The sequence below is a fragment of the Ursus maritimus genome, unplaced genomic scaffold (assembly GCF_017311325.1).
Source record: "Ursus maritimus isolate PB19 unplaced genomic scaffold, ASM1731132v1 scaffold_15, whole genome shotgun sequence".
In the NCBI taxonomy this organism is placed as follows: Eukaryota; Metazoa; Chordata; class Mammalia; order Carnivora; family Ursidae; genus Ursus; species Ursus maritimus.
In genome coordinates this window covers 21,391,912-21,416,192 of record NW_024423897.1, presented here as the reverse complement: position 1 = coordinate 21,416,192, position 24,281 = coordinate 21,391,912, and the positions used below count along the sequence as shown (strand labels likewise).

Here is a 24,281-nt window from a genome sequence, read left to right as displayed (position 1 = left end):
CGGGCTCCCCTTGCGGGCTCCCTGGCACTAGGAGGTACTATTTCCCCTGAGGCGTGCTGAGCCTCGCACGAGGTGAGGTTGCAGTTCCACTTCTGATACTACTCAGGCGCTTGCTGAAGCGTGCTCTGCGCGTCTGTGGTCCCTCGACTTCCCGAGTCTTTGCCCTTTGATGTAACGGCAGTGTGGTGCACAGCAAACCCCTTCTATGGGTCAGGAGACCTGGGTCCTGATCCCTGCCTGGTAGCTAACTAGTTCCGTGAGGCGATGTGTCCGCATCTGTTTCCTCAGCTTGCTCACTGGGGGACCTAGTGTCTACTTGTCTACTTTGTAGAGTGGTTAGAAGACCAAGTGTTTAGTGAAGGAGTCAGATGAGAGAGTGGGCGTGAAATGTGTTGAAAATTATGAGTGGTATTTAATAATAATAGCTGATCTTCACTGCGTGTATACTTTGCGTCAAGCACTGTGCTTAGCATTTTCTATGCGTTGTCTCTTAATCCTCACAGCACGTGGCAAGGTGGAGGCTACTGGTACCCCACCCTACAGAGGACGAGGCTGACTCGGGCTACCCTGCCCAGGGTCGCAGAGCTGAACCTCAAGTTTTGTCTGGCCATGGAAGATTGTGTCCTAATTGCTACACTGTCTCTATAGAGAGCAAAATGCAGCAGAGGTGAAGTAGGGAAAGGTAGACAGGAGACATGGGTGAGGGGAAATGGAGGCTCAAGATCGTACAGCTGATCAGCAATAGCTTTGGGATCTCCATTATCGTCATCATCAGCGTTATCGTGGGAAACATTAAGAGCACTGACAAAAAGCATTTACTGTGATAAAAACTTTCTTGCACATAATTTCCACCCATGATACCTCGATGAAGTCAGTATGTTAGTCACCACTGGGATTTTACAGTTGGGGAAACAGAGGCTTAAAGACATGAAGCAAACCAGCTCCTCATATATAGTGAGTGAGGCTGGTCTCTGTGATGCCAGAGCCTGGCTTGTAACTACCATGCAAAAGAAGGGCAAACTGCTATTCTTTTAGGAGGAATCTGTGTCAAGGAAATAGGTCTCCATGCGGCCATTGTAGGGAAACAAGTTGGGATGGGCTTGGAGAGCAGGTATGTATACCTGTCCTCAAATAAGCAAGTTCTTTACATAGCTGCGAGGTCCCTGACTTGATCGGACGACTATTTACCGTTCCAGAAGAAGAGTGCAAGTGCCCACACTCACCACACAGAGAGTATGAATAATGCAGGGAGGGACATGAAGAAAGCATTAGGAGCTCTCAAGATACCCGTTTGAAGTGTGGAAAAACTTGGCTTTTTGACCTGCATACCCAATGAAAAGCAGCCATATTTGTTCCTAGTCAACAGGTGGGATCATCTCTGTTCGGAGATAACAGGCCTATTCATTTTAGGGAGTCTGATCAGTTGTCCTTTGGATGCAAGCAGGGTCTACTTAACCCTATCAAGACAGGCCTTTTTGCAAAAGGACAGATTTTGGACCATTTGCCCCATGACCTATAGAGCTCAGTGATTTTTTCCAGTCTGGGATTGAAAGATTAGATCTTATCTCCATAAATGTTTAGGACCAAATGATTGTGTGAATTAACAGACAATATACTTAATGTTTGGTTTATTTATTTCAAAAAGTTACCGAGTGCCCGTTATTAAGTCACTATGCCAGCTGCTGAGGTTAGCACAGGAAATGTGACAAGATTCCACCCCAGAAATGGCTTACATTATAGCGAGAGCAGGGATGAATAAGCAGGTGGTTGGTAAGTGCTATTACGGCCACTGTAAAGTGTGTCATGAGAATGGCTGGAAAGAACTCATCGTAGCCTTGCGTCAAGCACGCAGGTGAGCTCACACGTGTACACGTGTGTGACAGTGTGCAGGCTGCCTCTGCAGCTAATTCCGCATAGAGTTAAAGGACAATGAGAAGGAGTCAGCAATGGAAGGGGGGCTGGCGTGGTGCTCTCGGCAGAGTCCTCAATGGCACCAGCACAGAGACACACCTGTCGGGAGGACTCTAGGCGTTTCCATTATCCAGGAGAGGAAGTGAGACAGAGAAGAGATGAAGCAGGGCAGAATCACCAAGGGCCTTCTATGCTTCGCAAAGGAATTGGGGTTAATGCTGAAGCTGAGGGGAAGCCCCCAGGGAGGGTTGAAGCCGGGCAATGGTGTGGTTGGACGTGTAGTTTAGAAAGACCCGTGTGTGAGGAAGAAGGCTCGGCGTGCGGCAGGATGAGAGTTAAGACTTCTGCAGTAATGTGAGCGAGCCCCGTGGAAGCCTGCACTAGGCTATGGGCAGGGGGATATCCAGCAATGGGTGGTTTAGAGGATTTCCTGGCAGTGAGCTCTGTCTATAGGACTCAGAGATCGGCTGGCTGCTCTCACTTGGCTCATAAAGGGATGACTTTAGGCTGCTTTAATTATTTTCTCACGAGCTAGATCACCCCTTCAAAACAAGTACAATTGATTTTTTTTTCATTTTCAAGGATTGAGAAAAAAACTTTCAAAGTATCATTGCATTTATTTATAATCACAAATGTAATATTTGCTCCTTGCAGAAATTCAAAAAATAGGGAAAGACTGAAAGAAGAAAATTAAAAATTATCTGTAAGTCTGCAGTCCAGGGATAATTGCTATTAGCGTTTTGGTATTTTTTCCTTCTGGTCTTTTTTTCCAGTATAGTAATTTATTTTAAACTTTTTACTATGAGAATGTTGAAGTATACACAAAAGCAGAGAGAGGAGTCGAATCAACCCAATAGACCCACTGAGGCTTCTAGAAGCAGTCTTCTGCTCTTGCACAGTTGAATTGTAAACTTACAAGCAGCTCTTTACATTTTCTTTCTTTCTTTTTTTTTTTAAGATTTTATTTATTTATTTGTCAGAGAGAGAGAGAAAGAACGAGCAGGGGGAGTGGCAGGCAGAGGGAGAAGCAGACTGCCTGCTGAGCAAGGAGCCTGATGTGGGACTCGATCCCAGGACCCTGAGATCATGACCTGAGCCGAAGGCAGACACTTAACCGACCGAGCCACCCAGGCGCCCCTCTACCTTTTCTTTTCATCTAAAACTTCAGCCTATTGCTATAATTTTGTTTCTGTTGTCCTGGGTATTTGGCATACGCTAGCCCTGCTGGCTCTTTGGCCATTTGCAGATGTATGTCTTCACCCAAAACATTGAATAGGACAGTAAAAATGCCCAAGTCGCACGGTATGCACTGGAGATCTGAAAAAACACCAGATTCCCCACCTCCTGCGGGAAACCCAATGCAGAGGGTACATATTTCCAGGAGCGAGACATTCCCAGCAGGAAATAGCAGCCTGTATTTTGACTCACTCACCATAGTTGTCTCAGCAATGGAACCGAAGCTGTTGATGAAAATGTTGCAGCTCACATTCACTGGGGGACCTGCCAATTAAGAGAGATATGCTGCTTAGCTCCATGGCCAGGAAGAAACCCATAGGCTAGGACCCCTTCCAGGAACACTAACTTCAGGGATGGATCCCTCTTAGTGGAGGAGACCCTTGCTTGCCCTCCAGCCCACCCCCGAGCAGCAGGGACTCTCAGCCACATCACTACGCCAGATTCCCTGGTCCCCAAGTGAGCAGCAGGTACAGAACACCAGAGGCTGAGCTAGGATGTGCTTTCATTAACACAGGATGATTCCTCATCCTGCCATATGGCTGAAATCCCTTGCCCAAACCCCATAGGCTGCCTTCTAATTTGTGGCTGAAATGTATTTACGGCTCCAACATTTGGGGGCCATCTTGGGAATCGCAAGGAACAGCAAGTTCTTTGCCTTGAACTTATGAACCAAGGATGATTGCCTGAAAGGGCGTTGATGGGAATTACCAGCTGAGGAATCCAGAGGGAACCTCAAGGGAAGTCCATAAGTCTTTATTAGATACTTTCCAGGCAAGGAATTCTACTGCAAAGGATAAGAAAGACATGGAGGAATATTTGCTCTTTGGGTTCTCATTGTTAGGGGATCTCTGTCCAGTTGAAACCCAATCTCTTCATTTTATACTATTCATTGTAGCAGTTACCTTCTACTGAGCATTACAGGGTTTGCTGCTGTGCTGAGAGTGTTACTGATACTCTCTCATTATATCCTCTCAGCAACTCTGGAAGAAGATATGGTTGTTGCCTCCATTTTGCAGATGAGGAAACAGAGGCTCACAGAGGTTATTTGTTCATGACCACACAGCTAATAAGTGATTGAGCCAGAGTTGGAGTTCAGATTTCTCTAATTCCAAAGCTGGTGACTAGCTGTGCTTGGAGGAAAGAGGTTCAGAGAAAAGAAGGGGCACGTTCAAGGTCACAGAGTGGTAGAATGAAGGATTTTAAGCACTGGGCTTCCCCATGAGCTAACAAGGGGGCCAATATAAAATAACCAGAGAAGAGTGTGAGACTATGGGTAAGATTGCTATAAACAGAAGTCTAGGTATAAGAGAGGTCTGGGGAGCAAGACATTAGAAAAGACCTCGTGAAGGTGATAAACCTTGAGCTGACCTTGAAGTCCGTAAGACTTGGATAATAGCTCGTAATACTTCACATGAGGATTGCAATGTGCAAATCTGTGAATTTTTTCAGGTCTGCTTTCTTGTGATCCTCACGGGGTCCTGAGGGAGCCAGGACGAAGTCACTGTCCCTGCTGTGGAGCTGAGAGTTTTAATAACTTACTTGGGCATATTTAGCCAGCAGGTGGTGGAACCAGCACTCACACCCAAGTACTCTGATTGTGGAAAGAAGGAAGCAGATATCTTTATGTCCTCTGTTACCCACTCCTCTCTGTCCCTCTTTAAAAAGTAGCCCAAACATTTTACCCAAACTCAAAGTTTCCTTCTTTTCAGAATTTTTGCTGTGCAGGAAAGGACCCAGACTTGTGGTGGGAATCCAGGTGTTCCCTCCAAGGCAGTGCCGGGTGCCCTGGGATTTGGACACAGTTCCAGTACTCACTGGCTGTTTGATTCTGGCATGCCCCTTCCTGTTCCTGGGTTACAATTTCCCCATCGATCTGGGAGAGTAGCTCTTGATCTGGGTAGACACTCTGAGCTCCTTTGGTTTGGAATTCCCTTATGGAAGCTATCCATGTGAACGACAAGGTTACAGGATTTGAGGGCTGGGAGGTTTCTTAAGGGTCACCTCATCAATTTCTTCCCAAACTGCTGTCTGCAGTAGAATCACCTGGGGAATGATTTAAACTGCAGATTCCTCAGCCCAACCCCAGACCCAGCGAAGCCGAATCACTGGAGCTTCCCCCAGAATGTATTGTTTAACAGGCTATCCGGGAATATTCTCAAGCACAGCCAAGTTTAGGGACCACTGCTATAGTGGCAGAAGCTGCCCACTGAAGGCTGAGTGCTTGAACACCTCCGAAAGTGGGGAGCTCACTTTGTCGTCAGCAGCTCTTTCCATAGCTGGATACTTCTGTGTGCTAAAAAATTTCCCTTATGCTGAGTGGGAATCTGCCTCCTTGTCACTTCCACCTAAACAAAGACCCATTAAAATATTTTTTTCTTCCTCATTTAGACTTAGACCCAGACTTTTCTTTTCATTTAGTCTCATACCATTAAGATGCCCCAAAGAGTTACTGCCCGTGCCTTGAAATGACGCACTTAGAGTTCCCACCCAGGCCCTGCAAGTGTCTGCTGCTGTGACTCCCATATAAATTAGTTCTTGATTTATGTGTGTGAGAGGGCGCCAGCCAAAGGGACCCCATAGGGAGGTGCCGTTCATTGATATAAATCTGAAATTAAATTATCCTCAAGAAAATTACACTCTGGATGCCTTTGGCAGCAGGATAATGTATATATTTCATTAAATATTAAAGTTTAATTTTGGTTTTGTGTATGTGTTTGTATTAGGCTGTGCCCCTGATCCTGGGAGCCATTATCCTGCACAACGTCTTAAAGAAGATTCAGACTATCAGCTCTAGAAGGGCCTAGGTCCTACTGGATCATTTTACAGATGCAGAAACAGAGGCCCAGGTATGTCAAGTGATGGCCTTCGGGTCACACTATCTGGTCAGCAGTGGGAGGACTAGACTCCAGTTTTCGCACACGTTCTTTCTGTATTCTGATTTGTACTGCCACTTTGTTCTGAAGAATGAGCCTGCTGTCCCTGCCACCCCATCTTCAGGAGAGTCGAGAGCAGGCAAGGTTTCTGGTGCTTGAAGGGAACTGCTGAGTGACTAATCACTCTGTGGAGTTTTTGAACAACGCAAGCCTCTTCCTCTTGTGTTAGGGCCACAGGAGGCCTTATCTACACGCCCTTTTCAGGAGCTCAGTGGTTTGTATGGGGCTTTCGGAAATCCTGTTTGTGCCTTGAGTGGAAGTGTGAAGGGACCAGGGGACTCAGGGGCAGGAGAACCCTCATGCCAACATTTCAGCTCTTACCTCGAGGGAGAGCAGAGAAACCTTGCTTCCCAGGTGGGTGGGATGGGGTGTGGGGTTGGGGGAGGGGAGTGTTCCAGAAAGATGTACCTTGCTCAGAGCCTGACTTGGAGGGGACTGAAGGGGGTAGAGACACTGCAGGTTTGGGAAAAGTCTAAGACATTATCTAGTCCTGTCGATTTGGGGCCCAGATGTTTAAGGTAAGGCTCTCAGACTGGGAAGGAGAAGGGCCCTGAGTCAATAATTTTATAGTCTGGATGAAAGTTTATTTCTTAAAACTGTCCACTGCTAAGCAAATAGGTAAGTAAAATAAATGAGTGAATAAACAAATCAACAACTCACTAGCATCAAAGAACTGAGTAAATGTAGCTGAATGAAAATCCCTAGTCTTGACGACATCCCTTGGGAAAATCACTTAACTGCTCTAAGCCTTAGCATATATTTTGGTTCATTCATTCATTCATTCATTTTTGAAAGGTTTATCGAGGGCCATCCATGTGCCAAGTGCAGTGCTATGCATAAAGGATAACTAATACATGAACTCTGGATGTATATACATTCAACAAACGAGTTCCTCCTTTCTCAGGAGAGCTAGACCGCGGCACTCAGGATGGAGTTCCGAGAGAGCCCACCAGGGGGCGTGGTGGGCCGGAATTCCGGAAAACGGCCAGTGGCGCCTGAGGCAACCTGGTGGTCAGGTCTTGAACGTGTTCAATTTGGTCAGTGGTGTTTCTAAAAGAAGTCATTTAGCTGCCAACCTGGAAGATTTCACACAAAACCCCAGACTCAAATCTTAACTTGGAAAGGCTGCTGCCCTGGGCCTGCATTCCTACCTCACAGCTCCCTCTGGACCTGAGAGGTGGCCGCCCTTGGATGAGCCAGTGCTTTCTGGTTTTCTCTTATTCCCCTCTTGCTTCTCTCATGTGTCATACCTGACCCCTCTGGGTGTCTGAGATTGTGACCCTGGTGAAGGGCTGGGGCCCACACTATGGCAGCAACCTTGGTCCTGACTTACCTGTCCTTGAGGGAACCAAGGTCATGCTAAAGATACTGGAAGATAGCGCCTCGGGAGAAGGGGCCAGGGGAGCCTGGTGGTAAACAGGAGTGTGAGGCGGGCCCCACACGGCCAACCCCAGTGCATCTCACAGGCCACTTTCCATTTGCAGAGCACTCTGAGAAGGGTACTTAGAGAATGGGGAGCAAGGTAAGCAAATATCAGGAAGCTGTTACCAGCTGTCACATCCCTTGTTTCGTCCTGGACTTGAGCCAAAAGGAACAGTGAGGAAGGGCATCTGGAATCAAGAATTGATTAGGAGGCTGCCAGTTGGTCCTTGAAATAAGATTTCTGCAGGCATCCTGGGAGCAAGGTTGGAGTGCACAGGATCCCAAGGAGCTCCCTAAGACCGCACCTGCAGAACTCTGCTCAGCGGTTTGAGATGGCTGCAACTTCTGGGGTTTCCATGGACAAAGGCAGCCCAGCTTCTCTCATAACAGACGTCAGGATCTCGTAGGACTCTGAGAGCTAAAAGAAGCTTCTTAGAGCACTCTGGCGAGGATTTGTAAATTGGTCACCCACAGGGCATATCTGGCTCATGAACATGTTTTGCTTGAATTTACATGTTTTCAGAATCAGGAAATTTCACATAAATCTTGATTTCTGGCTCTTCTTAGAATTCTGGATGATCTCACAACATGGGGCCTTGATTCCTGCAGGGTAACTGGGGGCGGGGGCTAAGGAGAGGCTGTCCCCTTTCCAGGGGCCTGCACCTCTATTTCTCTACAGTCGCTACAACTCCCTTTGGCCTTACTTCTGGCCCACCTCACTCATTTAAGTTACCTGCCTAATGCCTGTAGCCATTTGAAATTGTGACTCTGAGTTAGACTAGAACATTTCAAAAATATTAATCCCTGGGAACTTTCAGCAGATGAATTTTAGTTGGAAGTTTCTGCTCTAAAACAAATAAAAGTAGGATGGCTTGGGGGAGAAGCGAGGGTGGGCTTGCTCACTATTCCCTTGTCTCCCTTTCCGGGCACATGGTGGAAGGCTGAGAGCTCCATGAAGTGTAGCTTAAAACCCATAGCTACAGCCAACCCTACCCCACAGAGATGAGGAGCCAAAGCCCAGAGAAAGGAAGAGGCTTTTCAAAGTTGAGAGCGTAGTTTGTGCCTGAAGCAAAACGTGGACCCATTTCTCCTCATTCTGTGTTTGTCTCTCTGTCCATTATACCAGAGGGAGCAAATAGGTTTTAATTCACCTACTGACTCCTGGCAACCAGAGGTGCTGCTGAGGGGGATTCTCTGAGGCTTTGTTTGGGCTTGGTGGGGAGAAGACAGAACTGACTCACATACTGTCTGCCTCTGGGAGAGGAAAGAGTCATGGGATTCATGCTGTGTGTTTACCATCTGCGTGCAATACCGTGCTGCATGCTTCTATAATCTAGGAAAGCAGATCCCTGAGCATCTGGAAGGAAGGTTTTCTCTACCTTTGAAGTTGGGCCTGATCCTGGCGTCATATCCAGAGGTTCTCCCCATTAGCTTATCCAGGAAATCCGAGGGTGACATAGGCTTGGGCGCGGAGCGGGCAGCTTCAGCCTCCTTGGAAGCAGCAAGGCTGAGGAAGGAGAGAGGAAAGCAGGGGGTTAATGGTGGCCCTGTGCTCATATCCCAGCCTTGTCCAGACCCAAGGACCACCAGACGGTTCTCAGCCTGAGATATAGGCAGCATGGGTCCTTAATGAGGGAAGGCCAGGTTATATTGTGTGCTCGGCCAGGTATCAGCCACCGTGGGATCCTGGCAGGCCGCTGCGTGTCTGATGCTATGGGGAAGCTGCTGTCTCTTCAGGCTGCATCTCCGGGGTTTTGTGCAATCACACTCGGCTGCTGGGCCTCCTTGGGGGGGAGATAGAAAGGTTAACTTCCCAGGAGGCCCAACCCTGTGTTCTAGGTGTCTTACTCTCATGGGTCTGGGGAATAGCACATCCAGAGACAATCTTAGAGATCTAATAGTCCAGCCTTTCCCCCAAAGTTTCTCTTCAGAATCAGTCACTAATTAAAAAAAAAATGTTGCCCGAGTCAAATACATTCGGGAACAGAAATTTAATCAGGCGTCTTTACCTCGAGTCTTCTCAGAAGCTTTAACAAGCTTAGAGGCCTATACTTAGGGGACTACCATTTCATGAAACGTACACTTTAGAAAATGCTCAGTTGGGAACATTGAGGTACCCTTGGTGGCAGAGACTGACGTAGGTCCCAGAGTAAATCAGTCTGCCTCAGTGTGTCAAGGCTGGGGGATCTGAGATCTGACTGGGGTGCTTCACACTGTTTCTGTCACGGCCCCCACCCCCCACTCCTATGTGACAAAGTGGTTTCAGCCCCTCATTCATGCCATAGCATGAATTACTGATGTCTAAGAACAGTAGCTGTCCCCCTGCCACACTCTCAAAGGGGTGCAGATTTCTAAGAAGAGTCAGGATTGGAAGCTGAAGGGTTAAAGAACAGTCATTTCGGTTGCTTTGGGCAACTGAGCTTTCCTAGTCCTGAAACTATACCAGGAGATAGCTGGGAGCACGTGCAACCATGGTGTGTGGTGCTGTCAGGAGCTGGAACGTTGCAGGACGTGCATGCATAGAGGGATGAGTGTGTGCCTGGATGTGTGTGTGTGTGTGTGTGTGTGTGTGTGTGTGTGTGTGTGTGTGTATTGCATAAGATGGGAGCTTCTGTCACCTAGCCAAGTAGGACATCATGTTCCCCAAGGATCTGCACTCAACCTCTCTTGTTCTTCGCCTTGGCTTGCTTCTGATCTCACAGTTGTAACGGTTTAAGTGATCACCTCTAATGGATGACTCTCAAATCCGTCTCCACCGGGCTGCTCCGGAAGCCCCCTTTCCTCATTTGCAAACACCCGCAGGGCGCGTCTAGCTAGCGGTCCTGCCTATGCCTCAAACTCATCTCTCTGCACCTGCTGCTCAGAGCCCGCTTCCCCAGACAGCACCAGCACTTGCCGCTGTCTAGGTCTGCAACTCCAGAGCCGTCTTGTCTCCTTGTCCCCCTCTCCTGTCACATCCCTCACTCACCAGGTCCTGGCCCATGCTACCTGGTAATATAGTTACTTCTGTTTGTGTTTGAAGACCGGGAATCATGGTGTTTTTATTTATAGTTTATTTGTTCTTTTAATCCCCTGCTGTGTCTGCCACGGTGTCTCAGACATAATTGACACGTAGTGATTGCACAGTGAAAGAATGAATGAATACGATGCTACTTTAATTAATCAAATATTCTGGTTAGCAGGGTATTCATAAATATTCATGTGCAGATTAACAATTCTGAAGTAATTAGACTATTATTTTCAGTAATGAAGAATACTGGTATTCCTGTGCAGGTCCAGGAGGTATTTCAGGATTATTTAGACACTCAGGTTGCGTAACCTGAAGATCCCTTATCCATATACTCAAGAGCTCGTTCTGATTGACAAGATGAGGGACAAATGCACTTTACTGTTTTTTTTGTGTGTGAGTCTGGATGTTCGTGAGTGGGTGTGATGTGGGCAGGTTTTTAGGTGTAATGTGTACAAGTGGGAGGATGTGTATGGATGTGTGGGGGACCGGGATGTGATGCAGTGTTTGTGGGTGTGTGGTGGGTTGTGTTACATAGATACGTATGTGTGTTCGTGTGGAAGTGTGTTAAGTATGGCATCTGTGCGTGTATGTGTGGGGTGGGTGTACATGTGGGGCATAGGGCGTGAGTGTGGAAGCCTTGCGTGGAGGTATGTATGCCGTATGTGTATTGCAGGTATGTGCTTCCGAAATGTACTGTGAGATATAATAGAGGATAGTGCAAAAAGAGTGAAAAAACATGACTGGAATTTATCCTGTTTCACTTGGTTACAAGCTGTGTGACCTTGGGGGAAGTTACTCAGCCTCTTTGAACATGAGTTGCTTCATAGGTCAAATTAGTTTTACACGAGCAGTAACCAAGGTAGCGCAGCTAAAAAACACCTAGGACAGTTCTTGGGACATAGTGGGCAGTCAGTATATGGTCTTGCTCTTGTCTTGCTCTGTGTGTGTGTGTGTGTGTGTGTGTGTGTGTGTTTAAAGCAGTTCGGAGCCCATCTGGGGCCTTCTTGTGGTCTCACTGCCGCTTTCAGCTGCACCATAGGCCCCACGTCGCTGGGGTGTCCTGCCAGATGCCTTCCGTGGCCCACAGTTAGTACCGCAGTCCCAGCCTTTTCCCCATTCAGCCCCAGGCTCATGGCTGCTCTGTGGCTCTGGTGTGAGCAAAAGGGACCACAGGCATGCAACTGGTGATTTACGACTTTTCTGCTGCTATAATTCACTTCTAGAACCTTTCTAGGAGTGGCGGTTATGAAGCTTTCATAAGCTCCTGTTCTCTCTCCAGCCCCTCCTCTCAGATAATAAGATTTGGGAACACGGTGCTCCCTCCCAGCAGCCACTAGAGCACCCGCCATCTCTTTCATAAAACTGAATCCTATTATGCCATATGGGGAGAGAATGAATTCGCCCCAAATTATCCCCTACCATTTGCTATTAGCAAAATGTGCCATTTAATACCTGAATCCTCCCCCAAGCTGAGGAGTCCTCTGGTCACCCTAGGTCTCATGTCTGTAGCATTTGCGGTCCAGTTTCCTGGCCACTGACTCACTATAAGCTCTGGCACGGGGACCTGAATTGAGTTCACGGAGACTCTGAGAGGTTAAGTAACTGCCCTCAGGTCACACAGCGCTTTAACGACAGAAGGGTTTAGAACTCATATTTTAAAGCGTTGCTTCATCCAAAAGCCACCGTGTATGGGAAAGACTTACAAATTGTGAAGAGTATCCAATACCTCGCTGCTATTATTACTATTTGTTTTTGAAGCTTGTGATATTCTGTGACATCCAGGAACATCGGAGCAGGAGTCTGACTCCAGAAATTCTGAGGTACACAACTGCACTCACCACACTGAAACATGGAGAAGAGAGTTGTGGGTCACCCCACGATCTCGTTCCTCAAGTGATTCACCGCAGGATTCTTTGAAATTCTGAGATTCGCTAGTTCCAACTTTCCCACGTATCCCATACCAGTGGTTTTTTTGGGATTGCTTTCACATTTTCAGGCCTGTTTTTGCACCACCTCTCTTAGTCAGCTACTAAATTGCCTCACTTCTTTCGAACTTACTCTTTTTAGGCACCCACCTTGATACTTCACAAATAGAAAAGCAGTATTATTTGCCATTATAGACGTAACCCCAAAAGGGAAAGCAGTGAAAACAAAACAAAAAGAGAAGTCTAAAATTCCAGTTACCGGCCATTGATTACCAACGCTGGGAACCCAAGGCCTGCCCGGAGTCCCAGGGGAAGACCAGCAAGGACTGCGAAAAGGTTGGAGACACATTAACACCTGACTGAGACTTATTTCTCGAGATAATGAGAACTGAAAGAGAAATATCTCAATCATAATTCACTGGTATTACGTGTGAACCGCCCCCAACCATCCCCCATCTCTTACTGCCCTAGACCAAAATTTCCCTAATTCTTTTTCAAATACAAAGGCTCCATTTGAATGTCAAAATAGCCATGCCTCTCCACGTGGTAATCACTGTACATTTCTGTCTATATTTAGAAAGCACATTTTGCACAGAATTGGTTCAAGGGCCCCCTCTAGTAAATCTGTGCTCTGTGCTTTTGCGCAGAGTCAATATGCACCAAGGAGCCCTTGGTGCCCATTTAGAGCCACCAGCTCTGGTGAACTTGAACATTTGCTTAGAGACGGGGAGCTACTGAGCAGAGAAGCTGGGGCTGAATCTGAGAATTGAGACATTCGATTGTTAGGATTTGCTGCCTTATGAAAGTATTTGGAAATGAGGCAAATTGTTTTAGGGATTACAGCAATGTAATGGAGTGAGTCAGACGCAGCTGAGACAGATTTGATTAATAGTAATTTCAGAAAGACAGTGAGGTCTTGTGGGACCATGTGTTCTGTCCCTCGCTGGGAAGGCTTTATGGCAAAAGTGCAGTGACTGGACAGAGTGTTAAACTCTCTGTCACCTTTTAGTCAGGAGATTTGTCACATGGGGACGCTTTGGTACTTAAAGGACCTCAGTTTTGACTCCTAATGAAAGAGACCATGGAAAGATCCAGGAGTGGGTTTCCAAGCAGGGAGTAGGGGGACGGAGGCAGGGGGGCATGGTGAAGTGGGGGTGATCTTCAGAGAGTCACTCCCCTTTGTGGCTTTCAGTTTCCCAAGCTATAAAATAAGGGGGTTAGAATAATCTCTAAGAGTGCTTCTGGCCCTAAACTATCATTTTATTAGTCTGTAATATCCCCCTGCCGCGCCCCCGCCGACACACACATCTGGTCTTGGCATCTACATTTGTCTGGAATCTTTTGAGGGAATGTGAGCATGTTTGTGACTTGGTTTTTCCCAATCCAGTCTTGAGATTTCTCTCCAATGGAACAACTCATTTTTCAGGGATTTGTTGGAAGAAAGGCCAGATCAATGCTCAGATTCTCATTCTTCTGTTGCAACATTGATTGGAAATAGGGAATCAATATGGAGCTGTCAATCCGAATTTCAGATGAGCTGGGGTTGGCAACAATACTGGGGAAAAACAGTTTTCAGTTATACCCTGTGGTGGCACCACACCACCAAGAACAGTCCTGGGTCAGCAGAGGGAGTGCCCCCGACAGAGTCCCTCTCCTTGGTTCAACATGGGTAGACAAGTTGGGAGGTCCAGGGTGGGAAACGGGGAGGAAGGACAAGGTGAGGGGCAGAAGGGAGACTAATAGGCAGAGGGTAACCTAGGGAGATGTGCAAAGGGCTGCAGGAGAAGCTGCAGCTGCGGGCTGAGAAGGGAAGGGGGGGAGCGGGGAGAGGAGAATGTGAACGTGAAGGTGCCTGAGGTGCGGCCAGGGCTATAATCCAGGGGTTCAGTGAGCACGAGAGAGGGGCCCTCGACTGCACTTAGTGGGAGGGTGGGGGCTTTCCAAGAGGCTTTGTGAAGAAAGCGACTTTCACAGTAGAGCTTGAAGGTGGGGTATGGGGTTGACCTGGAAGAAATAGGGGAGAAGGAGTGCTTTGAGTAGAAGGAAGAGCACGTGTTCAGTTTAGAGGTGAGAGAGGACTTGGAGAACTGAAAGAAGTTTAGTGGGTGTGAGGAGGGAAGGGGGGGAAGAGAGAGAGAGAGAGAGAGAACAATGACAGGAGTTCCCTCAACAGTGACAAAACATTGAGTCTGTGAGGTTGGGAGAAATAGGGATTGGCCCCCCTGGTCTGTGTGCTTACGGTGGGTCTAAAAGTTAAGGGAAGATTACTTCTCCCTAATCCCTTTACAGTAAAATGATCCATCCTGATTTCTCAGCTGTTTCTGGTTATACTGAATTGTGTTCTGGTGAAGCTTGGGAAATGGGCCCTTCAAAGACATCTCTAAGTGGGGGGTGTCCAACTTGGCATCCAGGCAACTTGCCTCTGACTTGGGCCAGATTATCTCTCCCTTTGTCTTGGCAGGGAGATGATCCAATGAGAGGGTATTGATTCTGTGCAGAAAGCACCTGGTCAACTAGTCAAAGGTTGTTTGAAAGTCTGCTCTGTGCTTCCCTAGGTATTTACTCTGACACAGTGTTGAAGGTCACTGTGGAGCAGAGGAAAGCACATTAAGGTGGGAGCTGGGGAACAGGGCTGTGGATGTGGCTCCAGCTCCAACTTCCTGTGTGGTCTCGGGCTCATTCTTTCTCCTTGGTGGCCCTCAGTTTCCTTCTCTGTGGAATGGCAGGTTGGCATGAGATCAGGCATCATGAACTGTCCTGTGTGGAGTGCCCACCTCCGTTTAGCTGGTGGTGTCTGCTCAGAGAGCGGTTCTGGGGTTTAGGGAAGGTTGCAGGATGGATTGTCTGTCTGTCTTGTCAGTCTGTTGAGGGGCTAGACTGGGGAGTGCTAGTTTGTCTCAATTTTGCAGGCCCTCTTGCTGTGAAATCCTCTCATCCTTCTGATTTATTAATCAGCCACTATGGGGAGACGCAGAGGACGCAGAGGAACATGCCACTGCCGACAGAAAAAGCCCTCCATGTGGGCAGAGTCTGTGTCTGTCTCCTTCAGTGCTTGGCGCGTGGTAGCAATCAATAATCATTTGTGGATGAATGGCCTTTGCCCTCTTGTTGTTTATAGCTGAGCAGATAGAACAGTCAGGTCCATAAACAATTATCGGAGGCTGCCGTCCAGCTCAGGTGGCAGGACTGGATTGCTGTGGTGGTTCAGAGAAGGAAGACAGTGTTTAGGGGAAGGTGGGGACATGAATCAGGGAATTTTCCTGAGTTTTATTAATTTTAGACTCTGCATTTTCAGAGAGAACCAACATTTGCCATTGTCCATGTTGTGCACTTTGTGGGGGGGGAAACTTTCTTTCTTCCGACTGTGGGCTGTCGGGGGGAGGGGAAGGGGGAGAGGTGCTGGGGAGGGCTCCATGTCCTAGGCTCCTGGGAAGAGGTGAGGCTGGCACTCTGTGGCCTTCTGGACTGGACCAGTTGCCTGTCCCCTGGCTCTGACATCTGGGAACCTGGGGGTTGCTGTGCAGTGTGGGCCCTGCTGGTCGCCCTCATCTTGGCCTGGGTTGCATCCTTAGGTCAACATCTGGCTTTTCATGGCCAGCTGTGCAATTCTAATTTTATTTGATTGCAGTAAGGGGCTTAGGCTGGCCAGGGAGGGCCTGACATCTTATTACTCTCGCTTCACGATCTGCTAAACACCCCTGGGAGCACAGTGTCACAGTTGGCATGCTCGGGGCCCAGTTCTCCCCAGGGACTTATGGAACAACATCTCTTTCTCCCTTCCTGACCCACCTCCCCCGGCTGTATCTGCTTCCTATAAGAAAACCTTATCTGTGTCAGAAAGCACGTGTATTTGAATATGATTCTCTTGTGCAGGAAGATAAGATCTTGGATCCTTGGAGCTGGAAGGAACCTTGAGACTCCATCTGGTTCTTCCCCTGCCCCTAGGGAAGTGGAAGTCTCTAGGGATCTTTCATATACCTTATCATTGCTTCTGGTCTGTCCCTCTGGATAACCTTCCATCTACTAACTCTCCTGCTTTACTTTCTGTATCTCTACAAAGCAGGCTGGCAGTGGGGGGAGGCTCCTCGGGAAACTGAAGGAGGCCCTCACTCTCAGGGTTGTGTTGTCCTTCCAGGGGCCTGACAGTGAGCCCCTCTTTAAATTTGGTGTCCTGGGTGCCTCACTTGCCTCACCCTAGTCCTGGCCCTGCTATGGCATCGCAGAGAGCCTCAAACCCAGTCCACCCAGGGTAGAATTTCCTGTAGGTAATCAAATCCTATAGGTAATCTCCTGTAGGAGATGGCGTCTGTTCTTCCCGCAGCCTCTCATTTTATTTCCAAAAAGCTGTGTTTTTATTTTCCTTGTTTGGTGGCGAGAAGCAGCATTACATATTTTATTTCATTTTATCCTGCCAACAGCCTGAGCGGGAAGATGTCTGTCCCATTTTACAAGTAAGACAACTAAGGCTTAAGACTCGCATGGCCATCTAGCTGTGGCGCGTCACACTGTATTTGCCTAACTGGCGTCAAGGTCCTCCTTCCCCTTGCCCCTCTCCTCCTCACTCCACGTGTCGGGTGCAAGGCTGGAATCACAGCAGCCCTTGGTGTTTTCTGGTTCAAGCTCAACCTTCCACTCTGTAGCTTCCCTTTCCTAGGGACTGGGGCAATCGACAGGTTACGTAGGCAAGAGCCTGCAAGAATGGTGTCTGCACATTTCCTTCCAGGCTCTTAATAAGTGTGGTTTCCATGAGGCACAGAGCCTGGCCCGTGGTCGGGGCTCAATAGATATTTGTTAAGTGGGTGATAAGCACCTGGCATTCCAGGGGAAGCAGAATTTAGCTGTGCAGGTTCTGGGCCTCAGTGATGTGATTTGACTGCAGTAAAAAAAGTCCCGAATTCTGGCCCTGTTACCTTTAGTCAGTCCCTGGGGAAAATACTTGATGTCCTCTGGGAAAATCCAAGGCAGGAAAATAGGAGAAGGCATCCTTTTCTTCTGGGAGTGTCCACAGCCCTCCCATGGCTTGACTCAGGCCGGTGGCCTAGGCCAAACCCATGTCTGTGCATAAACCTCGCATTTCTTCGCATGTAGGTCCCTAATTACAATTCTACAACAACCATCTCACCGGCTGTCCCTCTGTGTCTCACTTGGGAACATTTTCCCGGGCCTCTGACCATCAGTGTCATTCTGCAATGAGTTACAGTGTGAGGAATCCAGAGGAATCCTTCAGAGACTCGAGTGCTAAAGAACAGGCCTATGGGCTTTGCTCTGCCAGAGTCTAAGCTCTTAGCAGGTCCTGCGTAATCAGCATGCGTCCCACGGGCTGGACAGGAGAGCAAATGGCCCTCATTACTTTTGATGCAGCTTTCTTTTTAATCAGATAAATCTCACTGGAAAAGTATGTCTTTCCAGAGAATGGAACTCAGGGCTTCTGGACAAAAAGTTTTGGGAAGAAAAATTGTACTGATCAGCAGGGCTTGGTCATTTGAGGTTGCCAGGACCTGGGAGTGTAAATGTTGAGGAGAAATAATAATAGGCTAAAAACAGATGAAGACGTGATATTAGCTCATGGTAGCGAAAGCTCCCAATCACTTAGCACTTAGTATGTGTGGGATACCTTACATGTGTCACTGGATTTAATCTTCTCAACACTCCTATGAAGATGACAGCATTACCTCCAGTTTACAGGTGGGGAAGCTGACGCTTGCATTGTCAGAAATGGAGCCAGGTTGTATAGCTTATAAGGGGCACCACCCCCAGTCAGCTGGCCTCTGAACCCCACGCTATTAACTGCTACACTCTGTAGACTCTTCCAAGTGATAGTGATTGCAGCCCCTCTGAGGAGCCACTGTGGTTCATGACCAACTGCATGACTCTCGGAACTACCAGTGGGAATTCTGGAACTCTGCGAATTGGAAAGTATGGGTTGAGAATAATACATACAAATAACGCTTTCCATGTATATGGCACTTCCAAATCTGTCACTGCATTTGCTTCTTGTCCCATGCCCAGGACAGCGTCTCCGTGTACAGGTGATGACCTGGAGGCTCCACTGGAAGGTTGAGGGACCTGCTCAGGGTCTCAGATGACAGAGCCATAATGTGACCAGGATCTCCAGGTGTGGTCTGGGGCATCCTGACTATTTGGCCATTCACAAAAGACAGGAAGGGGTTGGGCGAACCCTTCTCGGCTGTTCATTAAATTGTTCCTCAGAATTTCTCTGGCATTAGCTTGACTTTCATTTAATTTTTCCATCTCAATCCACTCATCTTTAAAATATAATCTGCCTTTGGCAACTGCAGGGGTTGCTTGAATGGCCAAAGGCCCTGTGCTTTTACAGATGCTGTGGCAACAAGCTCTTCTCCTTCACAGGGCGATCAGCCTTTTTCATTCACTAGGCACTTTGGCGTCATCATTGTCTCATTTGAGGTAGCATTGATTTATTATTCATTTGTTTGCTTATTTGTCCCAAATCATTTATGAAGTGCCTACTGTAAGTCAGAGATTGTACCAGGTGATTGAGCAAAATATGAATAATATAATAATAACAGCTGGCCCACGTGGAGTAATTATAAAGTACCAGGCATTACACTAAGAGCTTTATTTTTGATATTTAGTCCTTAATCTCCTATAGGTTGGGGTCATTATTTCCATTTTACTGATGAGGAAAATGAGGTTCACAGAGGTTAAGTAACTTTTCCAGGTACACCTGACCCGACAAACTTCTCTCTTAACTGTATCAGTAGTGAATACGCCTTAGCCCTTACTTTGCACTAACTCCCAAACTAAAAGAGGAAGGCCTACGTGAAGACACGTAAGTGCTTGAATATCTGGGTCTATTAGAAAAAACATCATTTTCCCTCCCAAGTCTATACTAGCTCAGGTCTGTAGTGGAAAGTAAGCCACTTTGCAATGAAACCAGAGGAAATGCATTAACAAAAAGGGGCTCTTTATTCCCAGAGAAAATAGAAGTTTTCATGAGTGGAGCTTGGATGTGTGGCCCTCAAGCATCCGGGAGACTGATGTCAAAGGAGGGTGTTGAGAAAATAAACAATCCTCGCTGAACTCCAAGGAAGAATGACCTTAAATTGTAGAAAGAGCAACTTGGATTCAAATGTGAGGCTGCCTTTAATCAGCTGAGTGACTGGTCTTCAGAAAGAGACCACTTAACTGTGAGTTGAGAGGGTTTTGTTGAAGTGGGTATTTGTATGTAAATACAGAGTTTTCCGGAACCCCCAGGGCTCTAATACTTCTCTAAATAGCCCTTGTTCATTCCCCTGAATCTTCTAAGACTGAGATCGCAGCTCTGCTCAGTGGGGTGGAGCTTCTTTGTCTCACTCAGCAGGTTGCAAAGTGCTGGGGAAGACAAAGAAGGGGGTCCTAGAATTGTGGGACCTGGTCATCTTGTGCATTAAAAAAAAGACATTGAACACCTGTTGTAAGTTAATGACCATCTATTATGATTCTACAAAATCAGTAGGGATGACCATCTCCACCTTATAGAGAAGGAAACAGACTCAGAGGTTAGCTAACAATGATAGCAATTGCTGTCAGTGCTTGACCACTTTCTAGGTGCCTCGTACAGACCCGAAAGCTTTTCCATACATGCTTTCTAATCCATCCAGCAACTCTGTGAAGTAGGTACCAGTTTCTCCTCCATTTTTCAGATGAGGAAACGAAGGCTTGGAGAGCTTAAATGACCTAATCAAGGTGCTCTGATGGCGGAATTGGTACATGACTGTAACTGAGGTGGAATTTTGGCGTAAGTTTTGGAGCAGTTGTTCATGTGTGCTAAAACAGCTCACTCAACTGCAGTATGCATCAGGTTAAGTCTCTGCTCCTCTGCGGTTTAGTATAAGCTTCTGTAAGAAACACCGACTGAGGAGAATTCAGCGTTACGTGTCAGTGAAGCCTGTGGGACCCAGTGAGACGGAAGGAAGATAGATGGACGATGAGGGAACGACAAGGTGCCCCCTTCCTGGTTTGAGGATGAAGGAGAGCTAACGGCAGAAGGAACGCAGGGTCACTGCTGAGTCTTTCTTTTCCTTCTGGGGTTTCTTTCCTTTCTACCCCATGGGATCCCCCAGTAGGGAGGGATCTCTTCATAACTCACAGGGGGACCACCCAGGGGGCAATTCCATTGCCTTGCCCTTCTTGCTGCAGGTCTCAGAGGCAGAGAGAAGCCGCCCCGGGGATGGGGCAAGCTACCGATGTGGAGTCAGAAATCCCGGGTTTGACTTCTGCCTGTTCCTTCCTTGGGTGACCTTGAGCCAGCCCTTCATCATACTTAAGCATCAGTTTCCTCATCCAAAGAGTGCAGATACCTTCTGTCCTAACTTATAAAGTACTATTTGAAACCATGTTGAAGAAAGCAGAAGGTGCTACCCAAATAAGAAGTCCCTTCTGGACTGAAACAGTGGCATGCTTCATGGGCTTTGCCATCACACTCAGGCTCTGCCATCTACCAGCTGTGTTGCCTTGGACACACCACTTATCCTGTCTTTGTTTCTGCATCTGTAAAATGGGGGAAATACTATTTGCTGCTCATAGGGTTGTTGTGAAGAGTAATTCTTTTACAGTGTTTATTTTGGTACCTGGCACATTATAATTGTCCAGTACAATTTTTATTGATTCAGAGAGAATTGGTTGATCTAGGCTCTTTGAGAGGAATAAATAGATGGACTTCTAGAAGCTTCTTTGTGCTTTGTGCTTGAATGTTCAAGGACCACCCACTGTCACACCTAAAGGAGCACTTTGGGGGATCCTTCTCCTATGCTCCTAGTAATTTATCTGTTAAGTAGTAAATTAATAGCATTACTTTGGCATTTCAATCAATAGGATTAAGATGATCTGATGGTAACAGAGTAGTAATTGCTGCTGCACAGGTGGAAACTGTCCAGTGGCAAAACCTGTTCTTCACAAGCTGGCTGGCTGCCCCAAGACCAGATTCTTTCAGCCCTTTTAAAAAATACCATTGTCATCTGATGATTGAAACAATAAATGCACATTGGAAAAATACAATGAGGTTCAAAGAAAAAAATAAAACCCCCCTGGAAATCCCATTATCTAGATACCTACTGTTACCATATTAGTACATTTCTTCTGGGTTTTCCTTTTTCCTCTGTAGATTATAATCGGTTTCATTTCCTGCTTTTTTTTAAACTGAGGATTCTAAATGAGCATTTTTCTCTTGTTATTAAACCTTTAGAAACATGATTATAAATGACTGCCTGTGCCAGAGTGTGGCTGTATTAGCATTCACTTAGCTATCCCTCTACTGATGGGCATTTGTATTATTTTCAATTTTTAGCTATTATAAGTGATGCTGTGAAAACCTCCCCTGGTCACAAACCTCTGTTTATGTCCTAGAAGCAAAATTGCTGAGTCAAAGAGTATGACTCTTTCTAAGGCAGAAAAACCCCATCAGTGTAAAGGAGGTTTGGTCTCCCCCAACCCCAGGACCAGCAGGCTCCTCATTGAAAATTCTTTGTAAGGTGGAATCTGCTAGGGGCAAGGGTTGAAGGAAATGGTGGGACAGTGAAAATTAAAAGAAGAGAGATGACCACTTTTATCTTTTTCCTTTTTCTCCATTAACTCAGATTGCCCAAGAAGCCATGGACATTGGCGTGTGCTAGAGGGGAGAAGGAGAGACCTTTGTGACAGTGTAGGTCACGAGTCCAATGTTGCAGGTGCAAGACATTTCTTTTTTTTATATTAAATTGCCCCTGCCTATGTCTTCTGCCTGGATCACATCCAATTTTTTGATTGCTGAAAGTACTTAGATGTAATAAGCCTCCCATAAGTGCTTGATTTGAGAGGTAGGATGGCACAGTGGATTCAAATCTGTCACACAGCTGTGGGATCTTGGGCAAGTCACTTAACCTCTTCAAATCTATTTCTTTATCAGAAAAAGGAGGGCAGTAGTGTGCTCCTAGGATTGTTGGGGTTGAAGGAGAAAACGCATGTCAGGTGTGGAGATGGCGTCAGACACAGAGCGACCACTTGGTGTGTCCGCTACTATTACAAATACAAATTAAAGTTTTTGTGAGATTCTTTACTAACGTTTTATGCCAGTCTAGGTTACACCTAATAATTCTGAAGAGCTTCAGGAAAATATGAAGAGTAAGAGAGGCAGGGATGGCAAGAAGTAAGGGGTGTGGGCTGCGCTTCAAAGCTTGGCCCATTTATTATATTCCATCATAGGCCCTGCATTTTAAGAGGGACATTAACAGGTTGGAGCAGGTCCAGAAAGGAACAGCCCAGCTGGTAAACAAACTTGAAATTGACCTGTAAGGAATAATTAAAGACTCTGTGGTTGTTTGGCTCAGAGAAGATTTAGGCAGAGAGATCATTTTTTACAAATCTCTGTCGGGTTGTCGTGGGGAAGAGGGACTCCGTAAAATAATATTCTCGAATATTGACTGTTTGCCAGGCACTGAGTTCAGCCCTGTGCAAGTATTATTTATTTTTTCCTCCCCCAAACACTAGATGACCATATTTGTGTTCCTCTCGCACAGATGGCAGAAGATGGCTGAAGTGCCTTGGTTGAAAGTGACATGGCTGGTAGGTGGTAGGTAGGAATAGAACCAGATTTTTCTGATTCCATAGCTGAGGTACCTTTTATAGCCCACTGACTTGTGCCAGGTGCCAGGAAAGGCGGATGGGACTTTCGGAGTTGGAAAGACCGTGTTGACCATGAGGACTGCCCAATAGCGGAGGAGGCAGCGTCAGGAGGGACATGTTTCTTGTTGCCGGAAGTGTTCACGGATTAGGCTGAACCCTAGGCAACATGCTGTAAGGATGAGTCAGCTGAAGAATGGACTAGAATTGTGACTTTACCACTTACTTGATGACCTTGAGAGTTGCTTAACATTTCTGAGCCTCAGTTTCTTCTTCTGTAAGCGAGGAATACTTAATTCTAATTTTAGGATTGTTGGGAAGAATACAAAATTCAGATCAATTGCTTAGCCAAGAACCTGGCATACAGAAGTTGCTCATTGTGTGTTAAGTGAACAATTATCTATGGTCTTTTCCTTTGCACCTGTGGTTCTCATTTATATAATGTCTCTGTCTATTCACGTCTTCCCTGGGGTCAAGTCCGGATTTGGCGATGTCACCTGCAGAGTGGGTATTCTCCCTCACTTCTACAGAGGCCTATATCTGCCAGGTTCTGTCCTCTCAGGCAAATGACAGGTTGGACTTTGAAACAGGGGCAGTGGAATAAACAAAAAGAAAGCTTAGACTGAAATGTTAGGCAACAAAATAGATATTATTGGAAGAGAGAAGAGAACCATTTCACCTACTGATCAATTATCGGAGAGCCCACCATGTGCCCAGCACTGTGCCGTGTGCATTAAGGGTGTATTCAATCAGTCAGAGGTACTGTCTTTGTCTTCAAGGGCCTCAGGGCCTGGGATGGCTCAGACAACTCTGAAAACTGGAGAATAGGACTGAGTGTCACTCTGTGCTAACTCCCTTGGCACAGGGCTATTAGGGAAGGGATGCTTAGAGGCAGGAGGTTGAAGATGACCTTGGAAGATCTGTTGCTGGCCTGGGATTTTCTCTGTTGGGTGGTTCCCAGGATTGTATCCTTGCAGACACAATGTGATAATGTTGCAGCTGTAGCACCCTTGGGCGCATCCTCTCGTTTCCCCAGGACATCCCTCACACCTGGAAATATGCTAATCATCATTGTCCATTGTCAGGCCCTGAGGAGGAGGCGCTGCCCTCCTTCCTGGACAGGGACAACCAGGCAGCCCCCATCCCACCTCCTAGGGCTGCTTCAGGCCCCTGTTCTTCAGACATCAGCCCTGGCCCCCACCACTCCAGCCATAGCCCCCACCAGGG

General features: G+C 47.0%; 1 protein-coding gene across 1 annotated transcript in view; it reads right to left on the bottom strand.

The window, feature by feature from the left end:
• Positions 1–23,131, bottom strand: part of GLRA1 (glycine receptor alpha 1) — a 102,429-nt gene extending 79,298 nt beyond the window's left edge. The window contains exons 1-3 of the mRNA XM_040630616.1: positions 23,052–23,131; positions 8,882–9,009; positions 3,344–3,411 (exon numbers count right to left, since the gene is read on the bottom strand). Coding sequence (XP_040486550.1) covers positions 3,344–3,411; positions 8,882–9,009; positions 23,052–23,131 — 276 coding nt within the window. The remainder of the gene's footprint in view (positions 1–3,343; positions 3,412–8,881; positions 9,010–23,051) is intronic.
• Between the last annotated feature and the right edge of the window lie 1,150 nt (positions 23,132–24,281).